Below are 18,511 nucleotides of genomic sequence, written 5' to 3'. Positions count from 1 at the left end.
ATCATCGTTGATTCATCATCATTCTATCATATAAACATGAATACAATCAATTTACAAGCATTATATGCATTTTCATAAATATTTACTACTTATGATCTTTAGAGAGTATCATGGAAGCACTCGTTAACATTTCTCAATATTTATGGATGATTTTAAACGTGTTAGTGTGGAAATAATAGGTCGGGTGTTATGAGCTTAATATTGATGCAATGCCAATAGGTCTAATAAAGAGGGATAATTGGGGTATTGAGGTGTGGGGTGAGAGATGTTGATGGTTGTTACTCTACTGGGGTGGTAGATGCTTTATCAACGTGGAAAAGTTTAGAATTTACGAAAGGTATGTATTTCTTAGATCTAATTGCTAAATTAGATGTTTGAAATGTGGTTCTCTACTGAACACTCAACAACAATATTATAGTAGATAGTATTAATATTAATGGTTTCTTTCATAGTTTAGATGTTTACATGTTATGCATGAGACCAACAACACTGCTCATTATTACTTAATTAACTAAATATGTTCTTCATAATTCGGATTGCATGTAAGTTGAAGAGACTCGTTTATATTCTCACAGTCTCGACTTTTGATTCACTTTGTTATAATAAGACTAATAATTTAAACAAATTAACCTTATTAAATATGGATTAACTCTTATTAATAAATAAAAAGTAAGAAATTATAACTTAGGAGTGATGCATACTATAATATTAATAGATACTACAATTAGTAAAATATGTACTTTTACAGTTAAATCTAAAAGTGGGATCTTTTTTTAACAAATTTCTTTTCTATATGTGACAATTATATTTTTAGGGTACCATGATCCGACAAGGCAAAATAGATGGTTGTAAAACCTAATAAAAAATAGATCAATTTTGCTCATAAAAAAAAAATAAAACTAATGCAATTGGATTCAAAGAAGAAGACAACATTATTGATAATTGAGTTTCAAAAATTGACAATCAAAAGTATTGAGAGAGATAGATTCAAAGATGAACTGAGAAGATGATGATGCTCGAGAGTTTAGAATGATCAAGTACATAAACAACACTATAACAATTATTAATAATTAATTATAACCATTTATTGATATTAAGATGGAAGTTCAAAATTTGGAGCAACTATTAACACTTCATCTTGGAGTCAATATATCCCTCCTCTTAGCCCAATAGTTTTAATATAATCAAAGGTGGTGACAGGTGACAATAGTGTCTATAAGCAACAACAACAACAACAAAAAACAAAAAACACCACAATTATTGGACAAAACTTCATTGATGTTTGACTGGGTTAATGCCTAACTTTTCAAGATCATCCGGATGGACATCGTTGAAATCAATGGAACAACCATAATTGGACGTAAATTCCTCGAAGGTGAGATCAGAGAACTGGTTGAGGCCTAGAGTGTAACCAGAATTTTTCAGTTGGTTGTGTTGAGTGATTCTGGCATATCTTTCTTCAAACACTTTGAACCTGTACTGTTTTTCTTCCTTTGAAGAATATGTTTTGTCGAATTCCTTGCACCACTTTTCAAATATTTCATGGATGTCCGAACCAGGAGCCTTATATTCACAATTAAAATTACAAAGTATAAATTAACAAAGAAAATCAATCAATTAAACAAAAATCATGAGAGAAATTGAAGGGATAGAATAACAAACCGATGGTTGGGGAGGAATCTGTTCTTGAAGCTTGGAGTTGGAGGTTAGCTCTTTGTTTACATCCATTGAATAGAGACAAAACGTTGGATTGTTATAAACTGAGTTTGAGTAATTCAACTCGTAGATGGAAATACCTATGACATATTTTGAAGCTACTTGATCAGTTTATGAAATAAAAGGGACTATCTCATCCATTTATATAAAAATTCAAAAGAAGATTAATATTAATGTATATCATAAAGGTTTATATGTTAACTTAGTTGAGAAGTATGTCAGTCAAAAAAACAAAACTTAATTGAGAAGCAACTATCATTTATTTTATCAAAGTGACTATATGTTTTAAATTTAAACATTTAGTCAAAGGTAGGAAACTTAATTAAGAATTTAATTTAAACATTTGGATTTTGTTTATCTTTACTTCAGTACAATTTAAAGTACTTTCCTAACTATCAAATTGATTAATTAATATATATTATAAAATATTATATTTTACTAACTATAAAATATTATATTCCTCTCTCTTCTCTCCTTCTCTCCTTCTCAAACCCTAGCCGTCACCTATTTCTTCTTTTCAGAGGGGTGATTTAGGGTCAATTTTGACCCAAAAATTACCCCTCGAAATTGTTTTTCCTTCTATCCTAATTGAATAAGTGATGTCACATATTTTCTGTTTTCTTTCGTTTGTTTTTGTGATTTCGTCATCTCTGAACGACTTTGTTTGTTTTGATTTTCTGTCTTTGTGCGGTGTTTTTTGATTTCCTGTCTTAGTGCGGTGTTTATTTGATTCAGTATGATAGATTAACTTTGAGCAGGTGCATATCCGATCAATGACAATGACTTTGGCGTCGTCAAAGTTGCAAATCCGGAGACATGAGTATTCCGGAGACATGAATATAGTCATACTAGTCATAGGTACTTTGCCGTTTTATGCTATTAACATGGATGTTGTGAGTTTGTTCACAGATTCATCCTTTTTGTTTTTAGCGAATTTGGATTTGTATTGTATCGATGTACTCTATCTATTTGAATGAATGAATATCATTTATTTTTGTCAAAAAAAAAATATTCCTTCGAAGGAAAAACTATATTTTTCAGGGGGAAAAAACTAAGATATTATATACTTAGTTGAGAAGTATTCATGTCTAACAACAAAACTTAATTGAGAAGTAACTATAAATTATTGGAGAATGCTAACCGGTGCTCCAAAAGTATTGGTTAAGCATCCAAAACAAGCAAGTTTTCATGCAAAAGTTGTGTAAGCATTACTTGATCAAAAATAACATCTTATATTTCCAAGACAAATTTTCTATTTGTAGAATCCTTAATTAATGTCCTGATGGCACTAGTTAACAAGACCATAAATTATTTTATCTAACTGAATATAAATCATAAAAAAAATATTCAAAGGTATGATACTTAATTAAGTGGTAAACTTAAAAATTTGGATTATTTTAATCTTTATTTATAGTAAAATTTAAGGTTAAAGTTGTTGTGCATATAAAAATTCACCTTTAAGGTAAACTAGACTTTTCACCCGTGCTGTCGCACGGGTCTCACAGATTCACTACAAAACAGAAAATTTAATAGAGAAATAATATTGAAGTTAAGATTGTCCCAAGATGTCCTATAATGTAAATTAAAAGTTTTGTAGATCTGAAAACAAACTTTATCAAACTTATTTTCATATTTGACAACAAAACAGTAAAATAAGTAAATTTTTAACTTTCTTTTTTGACAAAATGGTGAAATTTAACTTTTGTTTATAGTTAAGACCGAAAGAAATATATATTTGCATTGAAATCCAAATAAAATATTATTGAGAACTATGTATATTGAATATTTGTTACATTTAAAAAAGTGTTAGCAAATCAATAATGGGTTAGTATGTACCGAACTTAAATTAGACCTTCTTACTTGATTTCTTTTTAGCCAAGTACCACTGCATGCAAAGAAATGATAGTATAGGTTCAAAATTCGACCATTTAAAAAAAAGTTTCTAAATTTTATGTCGCTTAAATTGTTAGACCTACAATCAAATTTAAATCAGAGTTTAACTATGGTTTTATCATTTAGTGCTTACCATTCATGTTATTTATTATTAGTATTGTTTTTTTAAATAGTATTCTTTTGAAAACATGATCATCTGGAGAGTTACAAATATGGAATTAAGGTACCACCATTTAGTGTTGTCAAGAATTATAAGTTGGAATCAATGAGCACAACTACACATCTACACTGAAACTTTTAAAACTGGAGTGATAATCATACCAAGTTATATTTGTACATAGAACAAATCAAAACAAAAGCACACATCCTTGCACTTTTTAAGATATAATAGAGGAAATTTTTTAATCTCCAATCTGCAACAAAGCCACTGTCAAATACATAAGGAAGGTTCAGATGCACACAGATTTGTAGTCATGATACAACCAACATGAACCTATCAAGAGAAAATCATCTTGCACCAATGGCATGATCAACATTCAACAATGCATATTTCTAGTCATACCGGCACACATGAAACCTGAAATGGGTGATGCATAATATATCTTCAACTACCACAAATTAACTCACATCACATCAAATTCAATTGAAAACTGAAAAGATTATGTTAAATCAAAGCAAACTTAATTTTTTGAATACCAATTAAAACAACCATATGCTCGTAGAAAATAAGCAATAACATTATTTTCTTGTCCTTTCCCTATCACAACTTTAACAATTGAAATTTTTCACAATGAAGAGAATAAATAATATACTCCATCGTTTTCATTCGCATTACATTCATTTTCTATAACATTATTTTCAAGATATAATTTAGAGAGTACAGAGGTGGAAATGGAAAAAGTGCACAACAAATAGCTCAATTAATGCAAAAGCTTTTTAGGTATAAATGAAAATAATGAACTTGTGAATTGAAGAAAAGGAAAAGGTGCATAATTAACTTGTTGATCCTATGTTTCTCTAGGAGTACCCACTTGTTGCTCTTGTATACCCTTCCCGTAAACCAAAGTCCAAACATGGTATCAATATTATGTGACAAACTTGTTTTATCCCAAAGTCAACAACATCACTGCATTTGGTTGTCAAACATGGAAAAGGAGAGAATGAAATAAGAACAAAAATAGATTAAAAAAACTTGTAAAGTATTGAAGAATCAAAAGAGTGATTGGCATGAATAAAGAAGTGTACACAAACAATCTTTGAATCAATTTTCAGTGAGTGAGCCCATAACAAAAGAAGAATTGTTAGAAACATTAGAAGTAAAGAATCAATATCAAAATAAATAAATAACTCACTTTTAAGAGAAGGAGGGGATTGTTTTTCAAATATCTTACCAATGACCACTTTCATAGTCTGAGTCGCTGGACTTCTTTTTAGTAAATCTCAATGAAGCCCTCGTATTCCTTCATTCTTCAACATTTCCTTTCAACCTTTGCAACAAATGTGAAGTCAGGTTTCAAATGAGATGGAAATTACAACATAGTAGAAATCAAATCAATAGAATGAGAAAAGGATTTGAATTTTTTCATATCATGTCAGCAATCATGTAATCGACTTAAGAAAATTAAGAATAAATGGGAAAACATATAGGTTGAGGTTGTCATTACCTTTGTCGGTGATGGTAAGCGTCGTCGTCTCCTCTTCTTCTTACGTGGTCGATTTGGGCGACATCGTTAGGAGAAAGAGCAGAGATGTGATAGTTGATGTCATTGAAAAGAATGGAAGCTGAAGAAAAAAAATCGATTCTTTGAGTCATGAACGATTCGTGTTCTATAAAATCGAATAGAATTTGGAAAAGTGCGTGCGAAATTGAATTGAAATTAGGGATTCAGAAGAAAAAATAAAAAACAGAGAAATGCATATATAAAAAAAAGTATTACCAGAGTAGAAGTGAGTTTTTTGAAGGAGGTATTGAAGCAGTAATTGCCAAAGATCCTGAAATGAAAAAGGAGTGATTGTGAATTTATATGGAAAGCGGTGAAGAAAAAACAAAGAAGGAAGAGAGAAAGGTTTAATGGGAACGAACCTCGAGAAAAATTGGTGATAAAAATAGCACTATACATATAACAAACAGCACCATTCAACCACTTTAAAATTGGTGATAAAAACATAAAGCGGTAGAAAATCCAGCAATTCAAATTGAGAGCACAATACATTCCAATGAAATATGCAAAATTGTTGGTATTTTCAATGCCACTATTTATTTTCAAACTGATATATAGATTGAAGCAAAAAACAGCACTATTTTAAACAATTAGGGTAGAATCCATGCACCAAAGCAACCAACCACTTGAAAATTCAAAAAATATAGCAAACATCACTATTTTTGGCAGAAGATATTCATTATTAAAATTAGGCTAGAGAAAGAATGTCTATAGTAAATGGGAGAACTGCTATTTGATAGATTATAGTTGAGATTATTTCTAGTAACAGTAGCAAGAAGCTTCTGATTTCCAAACCATTTGATGCAGAGATTCAAAGATTGTTTTTTAAGGATGCATTTCTCTTTTTCTCTTTGACCAAAGGATGCCTTTTTATAATTGTTTCTTGTCAAGACTTGTTAAACCACAGTAAGTTGCAGAGTACACAAAAATCATGCTTAAATCAACCAATGCTACAACAACTTTCTAAATAACAGTTTTAAGATTGTGAAAAAAAAAATAGCAGTTTTAAGAGGATAATAGGGAATATTCATGTCTGAAAGATTACGAAGCAAATTACTCTTCAAAAATTACTAAGTTATGGACATATAAAATTTTAATCTAGAAGTGCATACCAAAAAAAATAAGCAAATTGCAGACACATTACTAATTTGAAAGGGGAATGTTACATGTGAATGGAGAGAGTCTTTGAATTGAATTAGGAATTCCAACAGAGAGAAAATAATTGTTAAAATCAAGTGATTTCAAACATAATTTCTTGACTGACATAGCTTGTAAGTTTCTTAAAAGATAGAGAACAAAAACACATGTAAGGTGACATAACATAAAGTAGTAGAAAATCCAGCAATTCAACTTGAGAGCACAATACATTCCAATGAAATATGCAAAATTGTTGGTATTTTCAATGTCACTATTTATTTTCATAATGATATATAGATTGAAGCAAAAAATAGCACTATTTTAAACAATTAGGGTAGAATTCATGCACCAAAGCAACCAACCACTTGAAAATTCAAAATCTGCAAAATTGATATGTATGAAATTCAAACAAAGCAATTCAACCAATTGAAAATATGCAAAATTGATATATACAGCAAAGAACAAACTTACACAGCAACTATCTGTTTATAATTTTAGAAACAAAACTATGAATATTATACAGTACAACGAAAAGGAAAGTATACTCACAGTTTCGAAGTCGTACTCGACGATGTATGTTCTGTACTTCACTTGTAGGTTGTTTATTGCCTTGTCATATTCTGAAACTGGTTTTTTTAGCAGAGGACCTATCAAAGAACGAAAGTGAAATTTCTGTTATGTATAAACGGCAACAAAAAAATAATTACATTAAAGGAATATGTGTTCAAATGTTGACCAGTTAGGCAGTGATACGACATAAGAGTTTCTATGTTTCTGCCGACCATGTTTTCTTAAATAGAATTAGAGTTAGTTGAGCAATAGAGATTGAAGCATAGAAACAAAATGGATGAAAAATAGCAATAACAAAGGAACCCCATTAAAATGAAACACAAATAGCAACAACAAAGCATAGAAAAAAAAAACAAAAAAAATATCAATACGTAACAAAGCATAGAAACCTAACCTGAAGCACCTGCGATGGATAGATTCGGTATGGAAGAACTTACAAAAACTGGAGCAAGAAATAAAGTGTTGAAATAAAGATTATCTGAAAGAAAGCGATTTGTTTTGTTCAAAAAAATAGGAGATTAGGTGTGATGTGGCCGATTTGTTTCAGCAAAAAAAAGAAAGGGTTAATAGGGAAATAGGAGATTAGGTCTGATCTGTTTCAACAAAAAAAAATAGGGTTAAACAAATCGGAATTAAGCTTTAGGGTCAAAGAAGAAAAATATATAGCACTATGATTTCCATAAACAACATGTTGAAATCAAAGAAGAGACCGAATCAATTCAACAAAAAAATAATAAGCAAATAACACTATGCATTCGGCACTTTAATAATAAGCAAAGAACATATCATTTTGATTGCAGTGGGTATAAGAAGCAAACAACATAAAAATTATATGTGTAAGGAAGAATAAAAATAATAAGCAAAATCAGAAAAAAGTCTAAAAACCTAATGTTCTACATCAGCCATGAAAAAAAAAAGTTCTTATATAGGTACCAATTAAAACAGAAACAGAAAATAGTGTATTTGGGGTGAGTACAATTAGAGTTATATATGCTCATATATATTAAAATGAAGCATGGAAAGAGTCTGATTCTCATAATTTATAACAGGTTAATTAAGTTATTCAAAATTATGCACTAATTAATATATTTTGTCCTTGTTAACCGTATCTCTTGGAGTATATTCACCAAAACTCAAGGAATATAAATCATTTTCACTTTGTCCTCAAAAATAACATCTTATATTTCCAAGACAAATTTTCTATTTGTAGAATCCTTAATTAATGTCCTGATGGCACTAGTTAACAAGACCATAAATTATTTTATCTAACTGAATATAAATCATAAAAAAAATATTCAAAGGTATGATACTTAATTAAGTGGTAAACTTAAAAATTTGGATTATTTTAATCTTTATTTATAGTAAAATTTAAGGTTAAAGTTGTTGTGCATATAAAAATTCACCTTTAAGGTAAATAAGTGGAAGATCCAGCTTTGATCCTTATCCCTTACATGTTGCAACGTCCCTCTCAACTAGCTATTTACATGTGAAAATTTAATGTATTGTACTAATTGATAAAAAAAAATTAAGAGAATTAATTTCGAAGAGAATAGTGTGTAATAGAATTAAGAGAATTATAGAGTTGATATGTTATTGATATAATTGATGGATACAAGTGATACATGATTGTGATCTTATTTATACACAAACTAACTAACCAATTACTTGTTCTGCAATTAAACTAACTAATCTTATTGAGTTAAGCAAACTAACTTCAACTAAATTTTAAATTAACCTTTCGAATTGAATACACCATTTCAAACTTTCAAAACTACTTGTCTTCAAGGCTTAGCAGCATCAAAAGCAGACTTACTAAGGCAGTGACCTTGACAAAACAACCATTAATGTTACTACGTGCTTAGCCTCATATAAAGATAGTGCTACTACAACTTCTTTCTTAGAAAACTAAGACACAACTACACTGGCATATGAAGATATAAGCAATTGCGTTTTTCCTGTCATCATTTTTATTTTATTTTTAAGCCAGAAGAAAATAGATTAGATAAAAATAAAAGTATAAGAAACTGGGGACATAAACATGACCGAGTGATATCAAACAAAAGGGTAAAATTAACCCTTAAAGGGAAATACAACAAGTGACAAGCTAATGAGGATCAAGGAACGAGTTACAAGAGTCGACAAGTTGATATCAAAGGAGTTGGTGGCCCCATGACAAGGGCTAGGGTGAAGAAATTAAGGGAAAATCTTGAAGAGCAAATCTCATTATTTTTGGACACCAAGATTGTTCCCAATAATAATCCATACTACCTTACACTATCTTTAGTGAATATTAATTGTAATAGTGTTTAGTTTAAAAATTAGATTACTTTTATTTTGGAGTTGGATAATGCTCCTTGTTTTTTTTTTCTCTAGTTCCTTATTGGGCCTTATATGTGATGGCCAAAATATAAGTATAAATAACAACTTTGTTATCATTTTGAAGCAGGTTAATACAATTTGATATTTTCAATCTTTGATTGAAGGGAGAGTTAGAATTGCTCTTCTAGGTTCTTGGATGAACCAAATCTAGATCCTTATCAAGAGCATCTTATTCTTGTGGCGGATCCGCGATTCGATCTTATCGTTCTTCTTGAATGTGGCGATCGTTCTTCCCACTTTTCATCTTTCCATTTGTATGTTTTCGTTCTATTCTTAGTTTGGTCAATTTTCTTAGATTTTCTATCATTTTCCTTCATTTTCTATTTCAATTCAAGAAATTTACACTTAAGTTAAAGATCCTTGTATGGTGAATCCTTATTGGATCCACATCACAAGCTATAATTTTTATAACCATCCCTAACAGGTAAACAACGAAAAATAAACGAAGAAATGAAATTTATAGCGAACAAACTCAGCTACCATGGTACAATACAACGAAGCCAAAGTGGGGATCGAAACGAAACTGAAGAAAAGTGGTTTTTGAGCGTTCCTCTCCATATCATTGAAGAGGGCATTCCTCCATATCAAAACTGGGACATGAAATTGTCCGTCAACACGGAAAATAGTCCACAAACCCACCACTGCCGCGACGAAAACACGACCACTGCAAGTTTACGGCCACGAAATGACCTGAACGGCCTATAACGCTATGCCATAGCCCTTTCGAGCATAACAGTTCGAATCTCATTCCAAAGTTGAAGTATTTAAACCAACAACGAAGAACTAGAATGAATTCGACCAGAACCCAATGTTGGAACAAAATGTGTTTAACAATGAACCTTGAAGAGTTTTGATGATAACAAGGTATTAAAAATTGTCAATTGGACTAGCTAATATTTGTTCAAGTGTACAAGATCATAGACAAAATTTGACATCTTAAATAGGTTCTGGATGAACAGAAGAGAGCTAAGAAATCAACAAAAAGGAAGCTTAAAGCATTTGAAGAGAAGTGCTCCTGAAGTCAAAAGTGCTCCTGAAGACAAAGTGCTCCTGAAGTGATGACGTCATCAGAACCTGAAGTTCGTCAGAAGCAAGTTCACCAGAAGCAACCTCATCAGAAGCTGAAAATCACCAGAAGCTGCAGTTCATTAGAAGAAGCAGGACTTAAAGTTTTCAAAAGTTTTTCAATGGTTTTGAACTCGTCTAAGCATTGCAGAAGACTAGGAATGTGAAGCAACGGTCATTTTGAAAGGATTTGAAGGCATTGGATGCTTATCTTCAAAAAGCGTTAACAAAGTACAATTGTACGAAGCGTACAACCACTACCTCCACTACTCTGCAGTGTCCCTGCTACAAGACAAGAAAACAGCTCTGGAATACAGCTCTGCCTGCAACGATGTTCCTTCACAATAAGAATGGATTTGAAATTGATCCTTCATAGGACAACAACCAAATCAGGCAAAAGATCATTGGTGATTGATCAAAGCTTCAAACGACTCTTTTTGATGTGCTGGCAATTTCACAACGTCTATTTCACACCTCTATATAAAGGAGTGAAGACATAGAGATTGGTAGAGACTCAACAACAATTTACAAGTGCCAAAACTCTGCTGAAATTGTTCTGCATTCAAAGTTCACTTAGAATTTCTGTTTTCAAGTTCATATCGTAGAAATTCTAAAGTCTTAAGAGTCTGTATCTGTCCTTGGAAGTGCAAGGGGGACAGGACTACTTCCGGTTTGTGGAAGGAACCTGTATAATTGCTTTGTGTCTTTCTTCTTTCTCTCTCTATTTTTATTCGCTGCATATTAGTCCTGAACTTCACTTCAGAAGCAGTTCTCACTTTGCTTCTGATCAGTGTTTTCAGCTTAGGAGAAAACGAAGAAAAAACAAACACAATTCAACCCCTTCTTGTGTTTTTCTCACCTTCACCCAAGAGAACCTAACCACCACGGCGGCTGATTATAGTGGTTTTAATATAACAAAGTCGGATCCAAACTTAGAAAGTTCAGATCGAAGCAAGATTTTTTTTTCAAAAACTCAACGAACGACAACAGATCTGGAAGGTGCCACCACCGGGAATGAAGCAAACCGAACATCCGAGAGGAATTAACAAATAGATCTTTGATGAAGCAACTCTGGTCACTAGAATGCAGCGCCAGAAAAGATCCTACCATGTACCAGAACCGATGCTTTTTGTGGTTTATCACAGGTTTATTTTCAAAAATAGTAACGTCCATTGTTACAAACTTTTTCTTTGTACAGGAGTCAAAACATTTATAACCTTTTTGAGAAGATGAATAACCTATAAAAACACATTTGATTGCACGGGGTTCAAGCGTGATCAAAGGTCGTGCATCAAAATATTTTTAGTGGCAAATCATCTAGAATTGAAGCAATGGGAACATATTTCAAGAAACTTTGCAAGGGAGTTTGAAATTTCAAAACACAGGATGGCATACGATTTATTAAATGTGCAATTGTAAGGACAACTTGACCCCATAAATATTTTGGGACAATGGTAGAAAAGAGTAGTGATCATGCCACCTCAAGAAGTTTTCAAATTTTCCTCTCTGCAGTTCCATTTTGTTGACGTGAGTTAACACATGAACTTTAATGCACAATTCCATTTTCAAGAAAAATAATTCCCATGACTTTGTTAAAATATTCGGTCCCATTATCAGTTCTAAACACTTGTATTTGAGTGTTAAGATATGTCTGCACCAATTTACAAAAGTTTTTAATTATCTGACCTAGCTTTGATTTTTCTTTTAACAAGTATACCCAACAAAGTCTAGTATGATCATTCGTAAAGGTGATAAAGCTTTTTTTGTTGGATAAAGTACTTGTTCGATTACGCCCCCAAACATAACTATGAATAATTGAAAAAGGTTTTGAAGGTTTATAAGCTTGAATTGGAAAAGAGTTTTGATGATGTTTAGCAAATTCACAAACCTCACACTGAATGAAGATATATCTTTCCCTTCATAAAGTTTCTAAAATAATGCCTTTAAATATTTAAAACTAGGGTGACCCAACCTTAAATACCATAACATAATGTCATCCTTATTGTTTGAAACAAAAAAGAGTTAATAGAAGAACTTATCGGTCCAGATTGATGTATGGTTTCTGGTTCATCTTCAAAGTAGTAGAGTCCACAACTCTGCTTAGCACTTCCAATTATCTGTCTCGAGATCAAATCCTGAAATACACAGTGATTATCAAAGAATAAAGTTTGACAATTTTTGTTTTTGGTTAGCTTACTGACAAATAAAAAGTTGCAAGACAAATCTAGAACATGTAGTACATCTTGGATGGTTAATAGGGGAGACAAAACAATAGAACCTTTTCCTGCCACAGCTGAAAGAGAGCCATCGACAACCTTAATTTTGAAATTTCCTGCACATGGTTTATATGAGGAAAATCAACTAGATTCTCCGACCATGTGATTGGTGGCTCCAAAATCAACAATTCATGTATGATTAGGAACGACACTAAGGTGGGAGGATTTTGAGAAGTTACCCTTTTGTGCTATGGAGAAGGTAGGTGTTTGTGGGTCAAGGAGTTCGTACAGTTTATTTAGTTGTTCCTTGGTCAATGGAAATGCATTAGAGGAAGATTGTGGTTCTTGATCAGAAGTAGCTTGGAGTGCACAATTTGATGAGTTGAAAATTGCCTTACCCATCATCACCTTTTTTCGTGCCTCCTCTCTTTCCACCTTTGATTTATTCATCTCCTCCATTTTTTAATCCGAGTAACTCAAAAAAGTAGTAAGTTACAATTCGAAGATATTTTTTTGGATGAACAGTAACTCATATGAACAGTGCCACATGTGTGAACAGTTCACATGAATAGTACTTATGGGGTGAACTGTACCAATAAGATGAACAGTGTTCGCTGAATAAAAAACATAAAACCATAAAATAAAAAATCGTAATGGCGACGACTATGGTTTATGCGGAAGCTATGCCCCCAAAATCAGGGCTCTGATGCCTTGTAGAAAATAATATTGGTGATAATATGATGTAACGTGACAATTCCCTAAATTGATATCACAAGAAAAAGAAAGGAAATGATGTGTAAAGGAAAGAAAATTTGACAAAGCATTAAATACAACTTTTTTATTATTTTAATTAGTTGACTTATTTATCAATTTAATTGAGGTAAAACAAGTAGGACACATTATTTATTGTTCCTTAACCAGTGTCCCGGAGGCACCGGTTAGCAGCACCCTTAACCTTTTTATGTTTATATGTTAGATTTTTCCTCTTCAATTAGATTTTTTTGTTATTGTTTTAGGGTTTGTTTAAATTTTGATTTTTTTGGCAAGAAATGATACAATGTTACATGTAAATGACTTATATTGCTTAATTATTTAGATGTTTGCATGTTTATGTTGTAGCTATGAGTTTTAGGGTTTAAGTATAATTTGCACTCCAAGTGTTTGATGAAATGTATGAATGAGTTTTTCATTGATTGTTTAATTTCTTATGGTGTAGATTTGAAACAATGAACCCTCATTTGTTCAAAGCTCTAGTACGTTTCAACGGTGGAAACCATCATTTGTTCAAGGTCCAGGTCGATATCACGCTAAAGGATCTGAAGGATCAACTGAACAAAATCAATCAAAGACTCAACCCCGGAGACACAAGGAGAGAGAAGGACCTACAGTATGCACGTCCCGGTTATTTGCAAACCGAAAAGATAATGCTGACAGACGATGATTGTATGAGGAGTATGTTCTCCAAATATTATCAGGAACGGATGTTCCCGATAATTGAGATGGAAGCTACGTTGCTGAGATCTCCTGAAGATATTCTCAATAGTTTGATTCTACCATAAAATTATGTTTAAGAAGCATCATGTCTTTATTTTGTTGGAATTTAAGTTTAATTCTTGTTAGTTTGCTGAAGATGTTGGTATTGAAGTGTCTTATACTGAATGTAGTAATTTGCAAGCCTCTTTGAAAAGTCAAAAGATTAAGAGAACACAACATTTATTCTGCCGAATTAGCTATATGGGTTACCAACTCAAATTCATTCGTATAGGATGAGTGTCACATAAGGGAATGCACCTCTAAGAGATTCTTTTGAGCTTGATCATGCTCTTCTCTCAATTGAAACTTGTCAGTTAGCAGCGCAGTATGATTAAGTTCAAAGCAACCTCTCGGAATGCATTCCTTTCTATGATGACAGGAATGCACCTCTAAGAGGTTTCTTTGAATTGGATCGTGCTCCTCTGTCAATTGAAACTTGTCAGGTTGCAGGACAGTAAAATTCAATTCAAAGCAACCTCTTGGAATGCATTCCTTTCTGTGATAAATCATCTTATATGAGGGAATTTGATGTGAAAACCTATAGAGCTGATTATGTAGAATACATGTGTTGTGTTCTCTTCATTCTTTTGAGTTTTCAAAGGGCACTAGAAATCACTACGCTAAGTATAAGACACTTCAATGCCAATATTTTCAGTAAACTTTCAAAAATTAAACTTAAATCCAACGTCATGATGATACCACATATATTTAGGGAGAATGTAATGTTATGTAGATGAAATTAATACTAAATAAATTGTGTATATTTTTAATTGATTTTGTGTACTTGTGCAACTTTATTTGAATTTATTCCATACGCAATTTTATTCAAATTTATTCGACACACAACTTTATTCAAATTTATTCAAGTCATTACGTTTAAAAGGAATGTAAAAAAGCATCCAACTTTATTACAAGTCATTACATTTACTCATCTCCTCGTAGCTTAAGTCAATTGGGTTGTCCTTGACAGTCCTTGGGGTACCTGCTTTTAGTTGAGGACCAAAATAACAAGTCCTTCTGCGCCTCCTTAGCCTGGAATGATTGTACACCGGCACCTTCGAATTGCTTTTTTTTACGGAACCATCATATTCGATATCGTGCCATGTCAAAGTCGATTTTACTTTCTTCTTCTCACACTCATTTTTCAACTGAGCATCACCTTGATTCTGAGACATATATACACAATGTAAATATCGGAGAAGGAAGAGGAGGAGAGAGTGTGAGATGATGGTGTGAGAAATAGTGAATGTTGGAATGGTATTTATAGGGGAATGGATCCCTAGGTTGTATCTAAGCATTGTGGTGAGTCAAAAACGTGTAAAAAAAACAAGTTTTACCATCTAACCACTGTACAAACCGTCCAAAAAAAGTTTTTTATGTGGTGCGGAGAGGAGTGTGAGTTAAGTCACGCCACCGGCCAAAGGTGCGTGAGTTAAGTCACGAAGCCGGTAAAAGGCGTGTGAGTTAACTCACGCTGAAAGTACCATGCGTGAGTTAAGTCACGCAAGACGAAAGTCACACAAGAGTACTTTCGTCCATTCAGTTTGGAGTGAATGTTTTTTGTTAGCAGAAGAGCATTTTTTTTAATTCTTATTGAAAGTAAAGTTTTTTACCGAAAAAGGCTTAGCAACTTCTCTTTTGGGACTAGAGGAATCCAGTTTGCTAACAATTATGGGGCAGCCTTTGGTAAGGAAAATTCGGCGATTGCTTAAAATTGATTGGGAGGTGAAGGTGTGTCACTCTTACCGTGAAGCAAGTCAGTGAGCATGCTTTAGCTATTTTGAGCCGCTTGTAAGATGTCAATATGGTTTACTATGAGTAGTGTCCGGCTTAGTTTAGTCATGTAATCTACCTAATAGTTTGGGGATTGCTACCCCTCGTTTGATTTCTACTTAGTTTTCTCTCTTTTTGTTCATAAATAACTTAATGAATTGATGAGCGTTATTTCACGAGCATCCTTGCACTAGGTTTCAGCACCGAGCACAAATCGATCCAATTGGCATGTGTTTGAAACAAGACACAAGTTTTCATCAACGGAGTTAGATCTTAATAAAGTCTCACAACGGTATAAAAATGAGTAAACCATCAAATTAGTCCCTGAATTTTCACGCGTCGGCCAACTTAGTCCCTCAATTATACGAAATTTCTAATTAGTCCCTGAATTTGTCAAACGTCGATCAAAAAGGTCCCTCCGTCAAAGTGCTCCGTTAGCCATGCTGACATGTCGCCTTGCATGCTGTGTTGTCTTGTACGCGTGGCAAGAAGGAAGCCACGTGTTTATGGACTAATTTGATTGATTTGGAAAAAGTTCATTTTTCACTTTTCAGTTTATTTTTTCCCTGCGTTTCCCATTTTGCCCCTGCATTACATATTCCTCCTTCTTCACATTTCAGTCTGAACCATCAAACACATCCTTGAACCTACTCCTTCCCGCTAAAAATTTCTCCATTCTCACCCCTCCAAAATCATCATGAGCATAATGGATGGAACTTCATCTCAGACATGCAAAAGGTATGAATAACCATCTTAGTCTTTTTCTCATTCAAGTTATGTCCCTTTTTTGCATGCATACTGATGTATAGTAATAGCTGAAAATGTTATAGTTTTAGAACTGATGTTATAGTAAGTAAAATAATGCAGGGACTATTTTGATAGTTAGTAATATAATTCAGGGACTATTTTGATAGTAAGTAAAATAATTTAGGGACTATATTGATAGTAAGTAAAATAATTCAGGGATTGTTTTGATGAATATTGATATAATTCAGGGGAACTTGTTTCTGTGATTGTTAAAATTGGCAGGGTTTGATTCCAGCCATGCAGGAAGTGATGCCAGGGGTGCCACATAGATATTGTGTTGTGCCAGAAAATGCTCCTAACTTTGTGCCAGAAAATGTTGTGCCTGGAAATGCTTCTTACTCTGTGCCACAAAATGTTGTGCCTGGAAATGCAGAAACTGTAGGAAATGTTGCAAATGCTGGACAGGTATGACTCTTAATTTTTAAGGATCGTTTTGGCAATTAGCATATTAACTTAAGGACTGATATGATTGATTATGTATGATTTGAGGGACTAATTTGATTTATTTTGCAATTTCAGAATGTTGCACCAAGGAGGTATGGCCTTAGAGGACCGGTTCCTTCAGCTGATAGGCCTAAGCAAACACCAATGAGGGGTCCTGCACCAGCTCATCAACCTCCTGCTGGCATGATTAGGGTTCCATATCCTACCTATGGTCCACCCGGTTCGACTCAACCTACTAAATTCATGGAGTTTATACCAACTCCCGGATTTCCAAAGAAGTGATGCTTCCTGGAGTTTAATAGATGTTTTGGATTTGTAATATTTAGGCTTGTTTGAATTATGCCCCATAGCTGGGTTTCTTTTTGCTCAAGTTGCCGTTTAAGACTTATGACTTGTTAATGCCCCAAAATTGGGTTGCTTTTGCCTATGTAATTTCTTAGACTTATGACTTATGACCTATGACTTTTGCTTATATAATATTTCAGTTTCAATTTGTGTGTTCTGTAATTTCAAGGATCTATTTGATATATGTTTAAAAATTTCATGGACTTATTTGATGGTTTTTAATATTACTTAGGGATGTATTTGAAGGTTACATTTCTGAATCATCTTCAACCTCTTTTCATCACCATTAAAGTTGGAGCTTGAAGATGAAGCTCGACTTTAATAAAAGTTTTTTCCCATATACCCATTTAATTAGAATGTAGATTGCATATTGTTTAATTAGGGTTCCAATTTTATACAATTGGGGAAGACAGATACGTTGGGGAAGAAAAGAGCTGTTTGGAAAGAAGCCAAAAAAATTTCTGCAAATCAATCAATTTAGTCCTTCAAAATGTTTGTTATTTTCGGCCAAATTAGTCCCTGCCTACGTGGCGTATGACATGTGAGAGGTTAACGGCCACGTCAGCCCGTTAACCCTCCGTTTGGACAGAAGGACGAAATTGATTGACAATTTACAAATTCAAGGACTAATTAGAAATTTCGTATAATTGAGGGACTAAGTTGGCCGACGCGTTAAAATTTAGGGACTAAGTTGAGTATTTACTCGTATAAAAATAGTCATTTATAACTAGTAAGTTGTGGAATAACGAAGTAATTGTCTAAATAATATTTCTCCTTTAACGATACATCTAATAGGGAAAAGGAAAGAATGGTTGCATTAAGACAAAAGATGTCGGTTTTAGATTTTGGGCGTAAGGAAGTAAACAATCATGTCATAATTTTTTTGGGTTAAACATTTGAACTTTTTTAATC

General features: G+C 32.9%; 3 protein-coding genes across 3 annotated transcripts; 2 read left to right on the top strand and 1 right to left on the bottom strand.

Annotated features, from left to right (window-relative positions):
• Window positions 1-1,272: 1,272 nt before the first annotated feature.
• LOC146949011 (cysteine protease XCP1-like) lies at window positions 1,273-1,728 on the bottom strand. The gene is made up of 2 exons (XM_085748468.1): window positions 1,663-1,728; window positions 1,273-1,563 (listed from the first exon to the last, which is right to left on the bottom strand). Exons 1-2 carry the CDS (start codon window positions 1,726-1,728, stop codon window positions 1,273-1,275), a joined length of 357 nt encoding a protein of 118 aa, XP_085604594.1.
• A 12,195-nt stretch (window positions 1,729-13,923) lies between these two features.
• LOC146949010 (uncharacterized) lies at window positions 13,924-14,256 on the top strand. Its single transcript, XM_085748467.1, has one exon. It carries the CDS (start codon window positions 13,924-13,926, stop codon window positions 14,254-14,256), a length of 333 nt encoding a protein of 110 aa, XP_085604593.1.
• Window positions 14,257-17,018: 2,762 nt separating this feature from the next.
• Window positions 17,019-17,849, top strand: LOC146949009 (uncharacterized). The gene is made up of 2 exons (XM_085741488.1): window positions 17,019-17,215; window positions 17,330-17,849. The coding sequence occupies exons 1-2, from the start codon at window positions 17,048-17,050 to the stop codon at window positions 17,534-17,536; spliced, it is 375 nt and encodes a 124-aa protein (XP_085597614.1). The 5' UTR covers window positions 17,019-17,047; the 3' UTR covers window positions 17,537-17,849.
• The last annotated feature ends 662 nt before the right edge of the window (window positions 17,850-18,511 follow it).

This window comes from Medicago sativa, chromosome 2 (genome assembly GCF_051527215.1).
Source record: "Medicago sativa cultivar Bolivia chromosome 2, Bolivia_mono, whole genome shotgun sequence".
Taxonomy (NCBI): domain Eukaryota; kingdom Viridiplantae; phylum Streptophyta; class Magnoliopsida; order Fabales; family Fabaceae; genus Medicago; species Medicago sativa.
The sequence above is the reverse complement of the archived record's forward strand: the minus strand, read 5'-3'. Positions and strand labels throughout refer to the sequence as shown.

What these genes read in the sequence shown, in the direction of transcription:
- LOC146949010 (XM_085748467.1), top strand. Translation starts at nt 13,924, where the DNA reads ATGAACCCTCATTTGTTCAAAGCTCTAGTACGTTTCAACGGTGGAAAC.
- LOC146949011 (XM_085748468.1), bottom strand. Translation starts at nt 1,728, where the DNA reads ATGGATGTAAACAAAGAGCTAACCTCCAACTCCAAGCTTCAAGAACAG. An exon ending in AGATTCCTCCCCAACCATCG is followed by an intron (nt 1,564 to 1,662) that starts GTTTGTTATTCT and finishes TGTGAATATAAG; the next exon opens with GCTCCTGGTTCGGACATCCA.
- LOC146949009 (XM_085741488.1), top strand. Translation starts at nt 17,048, where the DNA reads ATGCAGGAAGTGATGCCAGGGGTGCCACATAGATATTGTGTTGTGCCA. An exon ending in ATGTTGCAAATGCTGGACAG is followed by an intron (nt 17,216 to 17,329) that starts GTATGACTCTTA and finishes TTGCAATTTCAG; the next exon opens with AATGTTGCACCAAGGAGGTA.